At 46.6% G+C, this 10,000-nt stretch overlaps 1 protein-coding gene across 1 annotated transcript in view; it reads right to left on the bottom strand.

The window, feature by feature from the left end:
* Positions 1–10,000, bottom strand: part of LOC119568188 (glutamine-dependent NAD(+) synthetase-like) — a 30,761-nt gene that overhangs the window by 4,377 nt on the left and 16,384 nt on the right. The window contains exons 6-8 of the mRNA XM_037916605.1: positions 5,134–5,294; positions 4,757–4,901; positions 330–547 (exon numbers count right to left, since the gene is read on the bottom strand). Coding sequence (XP_037772533.1) covers positions 330–547; positions 4,757–4,901; positions 5,134–5,294 — 524 coding nt within the window. The remainder of the gene's footprint in view (positions 1–329; positions 548–4,756; positions 4,902–5,133; positions 5,295–10,000) is intronic.

Here is a 10,000-nt window from a genome sequence, read left to right as displayed (position 1 = left end):
ACCTCCCTTCCACCAACTCCACCTCCCTTCCACCAACTCCACCTCCCTTCCACCAACTCCACCTCCCTTCCACCAACTCCACCTCCCTTCCACCAACTCCACCTCCCTTCCACCCACTCCACCTCCCTTCCACCAACGCCACCTCCCTTCCACCAACTCCACCTCCCTTCCGCCAACTCCACCTCCCTTCCACCAACTCCACCTCCCTTCCACCACCTCCACCTCCATTCCACCAACTCCACCTCCCTTCCACCACCTCCCTTCCACCACTTCCCTTCCACCACCTCCCTTCCACCACCTCCCTTCCACCACCTCCACCTCCGCCTCACCTGTGCGTGGCCGTCTCTACCGCCCTTTTTACCACCTCCTCCGGAAACCGCCCAACCAGGTTCACATCTCCAGAAAAGTGACCAAATTTGACCCATTTCCCGCTCGCCAGGAGGTCACAGTTCGCCGAGGTCAGGACGAGGAGATGACCTGAGGAATCTTCTGTGTTTCCTTTCTCTTTTTCTCCTTCTTCTTCTTCTCCTTCTTCCTTCGTCGAGGCCTGGGTTGGTAAACGAGGGTGTATTAAGATGGGAGGTAAATAGAAGAATGTAAGAAGGAAGGGTGAATGGAAGAAGAGATGATTAGATAACTGGAAGAAGAAAGGTAGAAAATGAGAGAAAAAATAATGAGTTTTGAAAAAGGGAATGAACCATATACATGGGATAGGGAATGCTCTCTCTCTCCCTCCTCCACCACTTCCACCTCCACCTCCACCTCCTCCACCACTTCCACTTCCACCTCCACTTCCACCTCCTCCACCACCTCCTCCACCGCTTCCACCTCCACCTCCACGTCCACCTCCTCTCAGCCGCAAGCAGATATCCCTCCCGAGGTCTACAACAGGAAAACGCTCAGCCAACCACAGATTGAAAACGGTAGAACGATCACTCAGTGACTCTGCTCCCGACAGCGAACAGACAGTACAGAGGGAAGGAAAGGATAACAACTTTTTGCCCCGACAGACTTCGCCTGGGATGTCAATACAAACCAGGCTTTTCGCAGATTGAAGATGGCCAATCAGTGGCTCTGAATCCGACAGCGAAGAGACAATACAAAGAAAGGAATGTCCATTTTTTTTTACTATGATTGTCTGCGCCCGGGATCTGTTTTGTGTTGATTAGGTGGTAGTGAATAAACAAGGGAAGTGAATGTTGTTGTTGAATGTTGAATGTTGAATGTTGATGTTGATGTTGATGTTGAATGTTGTTGATGTTGAACGTTTTATATTGCTCTTGCTGATGAGGAATGTTGTATATTATTGCAGTTGATGTTGAATGTTGTATATTGCTGTTGCTGATGTTGAACGTTGTTGTATATTGTTGCAGTTGATGCTGAATGTTGTTGTATGTTGTTGCTGATGTTGAATGTTGCTATATGAGGCAAGAGAGCATTCTATGCTGGGCAGTATAATCCAAATAAGTACATGGATTATTAGAATGGATACACATAAATAACCTTATGTATATGGAATAGTATGGAATCAGGATAATAACGGAAATAATAGTAATAGATAAATATTAAAAGCGATGGTTAATCCAGATCGGCTGCGGAGATGGGAGAAAGACGAGGCGAAGGAGAGAGAGTGATAAAGTGGGGGTTAGGGAAAGAGGGGAAGATGAGAAAGGAGGAGGAGGAGAAGGAGAGGAGGGAGGAGGAGAGGAGGAAGAGGAGGGAAGGAGAGGGGAGAAGGAAGGCATGAGGAGGAGAAAAGGGATGGAGAGAGGAGAAGGAGGAGGAGGAGGAGGAGGGAGGAGGGAGGAGGAGGAGGAGGCAAGAGGAGGAGGGAGGAGGAAGAGGAGGAGGAAGGAGGAGTAGGAGGAGGAAGAGAGAAGAGGAGGAGGAGAGGAGGAGGAAGGGGGAAGGAGGAGGGAGGAGGGGGAGGAGGTATAGAGAAGATGGGAGAGGAGAGGGGAGGGATCAGTGGGTCGGTTTTACTTGGGAAGAGAGGAAGAAGAAAAAGGAGAGCGTAAGTTAGCAGAAGGAAAAAAAAAAAAGTAAATGGTTCCTATTTTTCTGTCCTTTCTCTCTCTCTCTCTCTCTCTCTCTCTCTCTCTCTCTCTCTCTCTCTCTCTCTCTCTCTCTCTCTCTCTCTCTCTCTCTCTCTCTCTCTCTCTCTCCCCCCCTCTCTCTCTCTCTCTAGCATTTGAATCGCTATTGATTATAAGAAAAAAATACAATTGCATCTTCTTTTATTGCTTACGTTTCAAGAGAAAAATAAATAAATAAATAAATAATATAAAATAAGAGAGACTGAAAGAGAGAAAGCTAGGAGAGAGAGAGAGAGAGGAGAGAGAGAGAGAGAGAGGAGAGAGAGAGAGAGAGAGAGAGAGAGAGAGAGAGAGAAGAGAGAGAGAGAGAGAGAGAGAGAGAGAAGAGAGAAAGAGAGAGAGAGAGAGAGAGAGAAGAGAGAGAGAGAGAGAGAGAGAGAGAGAGAGAGAGAGAGAGAGAGAGAGAGAGAGAGAGAGAGAGAGAGAGAGAGAGGGATATTACTAAAAATTACTATAAATTAATATTACTATTCCTTAACTAAACTTCTCCCCCCCCACACACACACACCACAACCACCACCACACCCAATTAATTAAACAGAATTAATCACGCGGCACATTGTTCCCACCAATTAACCTAATTAAGAAACTAAGGAGGTTGGTATCCCCCCCCCATCTCCTCCCACCCCCCACCCCCCACACACACTCGGACCTTTTCTTGATGAAAGGAAAGGAAGAGTCATTGCATTATTCTACAGATAGATAGATAGATAGATGGATGGATAGGCAGGTAGGTAGATAGATAGATAGATAGATAGATAGATAGATAGATAGTTAGATAGATAGATAGATTGATTGATAGACAGATGGATGGATAGACAGGTAGATAGATAGATAGATAAACAGATAGATTGATAGACAGATGGACAGATAGATAAGTAGATAGATAGATAGATAGATAGATAGATAGATAGATAGATAGGTAGATAGATAGAGTGATAAACAGACCTATACCAAATGTGGCAATGCATTATTCCAATGATAGATAAATTGACAGGTGGTTGGACAAATATATTATATATATATATATATATATATATATATATATATATATATATATATATATATATATTTATATATATATATATAGATAGATAGATAGATAGATAGATAGATAGATAGATAGATATGTAGGTATATAGGTAAATAAAGACTCCTATATCAATGTGTCAATGGATTATTTCAGAGATAGATAAATAGATGGTTGGATGGATGGGTAGATAGACAGAAATGGAGGTAGCTAGATAGGTAGGTATATAGGTAGACGGACAGACAGATAGACAGATGAATATATAATTTAATAGATAGATAGGCAGGTCGATAGACAGACAGACAAAGAGAGCGACTGATTGAGAAATAAACAGACGGTTATATACATCTCTACATATCTCTGGCCACATACACGAACATACATGAAATGTGAGGAACACTTATGGGTGAAAATAAAACCAATTACAATTACTCCCACAATTCACAAGATACATAACTGGCCATAAAACACAAGATGCACACCTGGCCATACATTACGGGATACATATCTGGCCACAAATCACGGGATATATATCTGACTACAGATACAATACATAGCTAGTCACAAATCAATTAATACATAGCTAGGTACAAATTACAGGAAACATATCTGGACACACGGGATACATACCTGTCCACAAATCATATACTTGGCCACAAATCACAAGATACATACTTGGCCACAAATCACGGGATACATACCTGGCCACAAACTACAAGATACATATCTGGGCCAAACCAGGGGAATAATACCTGGCCAAAAAATACAAGATACATTCCTGGCCACAAATCACCTGGTCCATAAATCTCAAGATACACATCTGTTCAAAAATCACATAAATACCTGGCCATAAATCACGGGATACATACCTGGTCGTTAATCGCAACATACACGCCTCCCCCAAAAATCATAAGATACATACCTGGCGATAAAACAACGGGACCCATACCTGGCCACAAATCACCATACACCTGGCCACAAAAATCACAAGATACATACCTGGCCACCAATCACGGGACACTTACCTGGGCACAAGAAATCACAAGATACATACCTGGCCACCAATCACGGGACACTTACCTGGCCACAAGAAATCACAAGATACATACCTGGCCACCAATCACGGGACACTTACCTGGCCACAAGAAATCACAAGATACATACCTGGCCACCAATCACGGGACACTTACCTGGGCACAAAGAAATCACAAGATACATACCTGGCCACCAATCACGGGACACTTACCTGGGCCACAAGAAATCACAAGATACATACCTGGCCACCAATCACGGGACACTTACCTGGCCACAAGAAATCACAAGATACATACCTGGCCACCAATCACGGGACACTTACCTGGGCACAAGAAATCACAAGATACATACCTGGCCACCAATCACGGGACACTTACCTGGCCACAAGAAATCACAAGATACATACCTGGCCACCAATCACGGGACACTTACCTGGCCACAAGAAATCACAAGATACATACCTGGCCACCAATCACGGGACACTTACCTGGCCACAAGAAATCACAAGATACATACCTGGCCACCAATCACGGGACACTTACCTGGCCACAAAAATCACAAGATACATACCTGGCCACCAATCACGGACACTTACCTGGGCACAGAGAAAGGCGAAGGACATCCTCAGTCTCGACAGAAGATCCCGGCGCGAGGCAGCGTCCGGCTTGACTTGGCTTGCAGTTTCAAGAGCGGCTTGCATCGCTCGAACGGCCCCGCTCAAGTCAGCGGTGGTGTGCCGGCTTTTTTTTTAAGGGGAAGATTGGTGTAGAATTGGTTAATCAACGCAAGATCAACACGAAGTATCTAATTAACTAATCGGATCGTCGCACTGAATCACATCAAATCGAAATGATAAAAATGAATGAATCCTATCAAACCATCTTTAATCTTCGATCACACTGAACTGAAATAAGACAGAATGGCGATAATACATTAAATCGCTCTCACTATCAGCCTCATCCTCACTATTACCTTCCCATATCCTTCGCTAGGGCCTCTGCCAAAGCAAGATGACGCGCCGACCTTCCCTCGCCTTGCAAACACAGGGTCCGAACCAGGCGTCGACACAGGTCACGATTCTCATTAGGCACGTAGTCCTCCTGGCCCACTATCCGTCTTATGTCTGATAATACCTTTTTTGAGAAAGAGATAGGGTGACTTAGAACGCGTGTGATTATTTTATAAATGAATTGGTCTGGTTTGGTTTGTAGATGGTTTGTTTTCATGCATTTATATATTTTTTCTTTCTTTCTTTTTTAGGCACGTAGTCCCCAAGGCTCAACATATGGCGTATGTCTAGGATTAAGATTTTCTCTCTTCTTTCTTTTCTTTTTTATCTGAGAAAATGGAGAGTGTGAGTAATGAAAGGGAAAATTAGTAATTATATATATATATATATATATATATATATATATATATATATATATATATATGTATTTCTTCTTCATCTTCTTCTTGGGGAGCGTCCTTTATTTACTGTAATTAGTATCATTATTTTTATTGATCTTATTTATTATCGACAACTAAATAATGAATAAATTAGCGTTTAATTATCCTTTTTGTAATATAACAAGTCTAGGGCCGAGAGCCAGAAGGGCTAATGTCAAAAATTGTGAGATAAGCCTACCACCAAAATGGAAATTTTTGTTTATATAAGTTATAAAGGCTATTGACATCAGTGCATTAGGGGCGCCACACGAGCATTGTTTCGAAATCCAATTCACTGAAAAGCATATAAATGCAGCCACAAAAGACTGCATTTTGAATACGTAACAAATGAAAGCTTCAGGTTTAAAAGGATTCGATTAATGCAATACAGTTTGATTACTCACAGAAAAAAAACAATCTATTTCGTGAATTATTATTTGATGAATTTCATTCAACGGCGTAAACTTTCAACTGTGTTTTTCCTCAACATTGACCTTTATAGTCTTAGCCATTCTTGTTCTCAGCCCTAAAAATATTCAGATTAGCTGATTGGTTGAAATTGTTTGAATCCCCGTCTGCGGAATGCGAATCCATGGCTTCGAATCCTCCACTGCGGAGGTTCGGATCCCTTCTGCATGGGTTCGAACCCTCCTCTTGCAGATGCAAAGAGGGCACAGGAAAGCAGCTGCCCTCCACGTGTTGAACTCCCCCCCCCCCCACCACACACACACAGATCTCCTGCGCAGCAACTGACGAAACCCTTTCAGCCCTAAAATTGTATTTGTTCACAAGATGCTCAAATCTGGAAAAAATAATCAACCTTGACAAGAGTAATATATATCACCGTTCCTTGTATAAGTATTTTCTTTCTTTTCTTTTCTGCCTTTCTTTTATTTTTCTTACCTTCTCCCTCGTGCCACATACCAAACCCACTTACCCTCCCCTCCCCCCCACCTAACCCTGCCCCTCCTGCCCCCACCGCTTTACCCCCTCCCCCCCCCCACCCCTCTCCCTAGGAAATTCTCCTGAAGCAACCAGGCACGAAGGCATTATTATTTTTTTTTTTTGGATTTCATCAAAGCTAAGCGTTTACACGAACGATTGCATTAAATCTAGTGATGGCAAAGTTGAAGAGGGTATTTGGACGACAAAGGGCGCCCTACTACGCTTCTGGAGAGTTTAATATCAACTACTCCAAAAGGAAATTAAATTCCACAGTGTAAGTGAGAAAGCAAAATATTTTATATATAGGAATGTATAAAGTGTGTTTGTGTGTGTATCCAGCAAGTTTATTTCTTAGATAACATATGACCTGAAGAAAAAGTAAGTAAGTGTGCATACATATATATAGATAAATAGATAGATAGATAGATAGATAGATAGATATAGATAGATAGATTAACAGATTTTTTATATATACATATACATGTATATACATACATATATATATATATATATACATATATATATATATTATATATATATATATATATATATATATATATATATATATATATATATATATATATATTGCTACGCCAGTGGGTCTTTGTCTCTGTGCGAAACATGTGTTAACATGAAGGGACCTGGGCAAACATGACGCAGCTGGCTGTGAGCGGAGGAGCGGAGGAACAAGCCAGGAGACGCAGTTGGGTGCTGCTCCTGTGAAGACCTCGTGTGTGCCCTTGTGACCTGATATAACTTTGTGTTGCCCTGTTATAAGCTGTATCGTGCAGTGTGACATGCTGGTTTCCCCCTGTATTGTGCCTATAGAAAAGTGTACGGGTAAATAACTTGTGTAAATAAAGGAAAGACTGTCATCGTGTGTTTATTTCGTGCCCTGCCTCTCCAGGTGGCGTTTTCCCTCGTGGTGTTCTGGGGACGCTGTGGTGCTGGTGCCTCTTGGAACTGTTCAGTGTTCACGACCCTGTGTATAGCACGCCGTCTGCCTAGCCTGCCTTGTGTTGGTGGCAGAGAGACGAGGCGGACCGGCGTAACAATTGGTGTCAGGAGTGGGATTTGTGTTTGATCAGTGAGACGCGCCGATTTATCATGTGGTCCAAAGATGGCGGCAGCCATGAGGGAGAAGAGGCTATGACTGAGGCAGGCACGAGTGAGGTGAAGCCGAGCCAGATGGACCTGATCACTGCCATGCTGGCCGGTATGAGGGAGGAAATGGCACAAAGGGCAGAAGAGCAGGCACAGAGGGAACACGAGCAGGCGCACCATCTCGTCGAGATGCAGGCAAGGAAGGCAGAGGAACAGTTCTGCCGACTTGCTGAGGTGCTACAGAGCAATCTTGCATCTGTGAAGATGGAAACTCAGCAGTACACCGACAAGGCCTGCAACAGCATGAAGAGTGAACTGATGGAGGAGGTGCAGACTCTGAAGGGCGAGGTTCAGGACCTGAGGGAAGAAGTGAAGGCGGAAAGGCGGCGTCATGAGGTAGGAACGTTGCAAGCAGAGAAGGCAGACGAGGTTCTGGCAACAGATGCCAGATTGTCAGGTTTACTGGGGTCTGCCTGGGGTCCGTGGCAGGAAACCCCCGGGCCTCGCAGCGTCGTGTCGGAGCCAGTGGTCGCTGCAGAAGGCTGGGGACCCATCGGAACCGCTCCCTTGGATATAGGTGGCGGCAAACTCGGACCCGGTCAACCCGCCTCGTTGCCTCCCTCACCCCCTTCCTCCCCCCCGGGCGTGTTAGTTCACGGCACGTGTTCTCCCCCCTGCAGCCCCTCGGCCTCCAGACATTCTGTGAGGCGTAAGCCAGCTGAGTACGACGGGAAGGTGGCCTGGGAGGCATATATCGCCCAATTTGAAATGCTGGCATCTGCCCAGGGCTGGAGCCAGGAAGAGAAGGCCCTACAGCTGGTAACAGCACTAAGGGGCCCCGCGGTGGAAGTGTTGGGGCATCTGCCGCCATCCCAACATGCCTCTTACACCAGCGTGACAGAGGCTTTGAAACGCCGTTCCGGGCACCACCACCAGGCCGAGGTATATCGGGCCCACTTGAAGAAGCGGACTCGTGAGCGTGGCGAGACACTGTCCCAGCTGGCGCAGGATGTGGAGGCGCTGGTAAGGAGGTCGTACCCTGCGGCTGCGGAAGAGATGATTGTGGTCCTGGCCAGCGATTTCTTTGTTGATGCTTTGCAGGACCAGCAACTGCAAATCTACATTAAGCAGGCACACCCTGAGGACCTGCAGGTGGCGCTGGCGAGGGCCTTAGAGTTTGAGGCCTTCCTGAAGGCAACCAGTGGCCTAGGGCCAGCTGCTCAGCCCCGCCATGACCTCCGGGGCCGGAAGGCTAAAGTGGAGAAGATAGCATTGGGGAAGGTGAGCCCGAGCACTTTTCAAGGCTTGTGTTGGGGCTGCGGTAAGGAAGGGCACAGACGTAGTCGGTGTCGGAGGGAGCGGAGAACACATCCTCTCAACCGGACAGATTCTGATGCCTTCCAGCAGTGCTGCAAGGACTGTGGCAGGTATGGTCACCATCCGAGTGCATGTCCTAAGGCTAAGGAAGTGGTACAGGAGGAAAACTTGGACAGGCTGGAGAAGGGGGCCGAAACCCAGCCGTCCTCGGTTCCCGGGCCCCGACTTGGGTAAGCTGCCTTCAAACCAGCACGATGCACTGACAGTGGACACTGGGGCTGAGAAGACCCTAGTGCGGCCTGATATGTTGGCCACTATGCGACTTCTAGACGCACCACAGAGACTGTGTGGTGTCACGGGGCATTGTGTGCAGCTCAAGGGACCAGTGGAGGCTCGTATTGGCGTGGGCAGCACGGTGCAGCGGCTGCCGGTGTATGTGGCCGATCTGGACGAGCACTGTTTGCTGGGCCTTGACTACCTGACGCAGAGTAAGGCGTGTGTCGACCTTGGACGGAAGCTGGTGAGGGTGCACGGTGAAGAGGTGCCCTTGCTTCCAGAGGTTGGCTGTGCAGAGGTAGTTACGGCTGAGCGACTGCACCTTGCCCCCAGGACAGAGTCTAGAATCCGGTGTCGACTGTCAAGAGTGATGCGTGGAGTAGAGGGCCTCGTGGAGCCTAACCAAAACTTGCAGCTGGCTGATGGCGTAGCGGTTGGGCGGAGCCTTGTTGGACCAGGGGAGGGGTTAGTTACAGTGTTGGTAGCTAACTTCTCCGATAAGGCCCAGAAGGTACCAGCTGGTGCAAAGCTGGGCACTTGTGAGGAAGTGGAGCGTCCAGAAGAGTCGTTGGGGAGCGAGGAGTTGGTTGGTGTGGGGCCATTGCCTGACTTCCTCGAGGACTTGGCGCACCGGCTGTGGCGTTACCATGGGCCAGGAAGTTACTCCTGGGGCCATGGTGAAAAAGAAGATGACGTTAGCCCCAGTAGCGGCGATGAGGACGTGGCAGACGCTGACCGAGATGAGGACGAGCATTTGGACGGTGAGGGC

This window comes from Penaeus monodon, chromosome 43, assembly GCF_015228065.2.
Source record: "Penaeus monodon isolate SGIC_2016 chromosome 43, NSTDA_Pmon_1, whole genome shotgun sequence".
NCBI lineage: Eukaryota > Metazoa > Arthropoda > Malacostraca > Decapoda > Penaeidae > Penaeus > Penaeus monodon.
The sequence above is the reverse complement of the archived record's forward strand: the minus strand, read 5'-3'. Positions and strand labels throughout refer to the sequence as shown.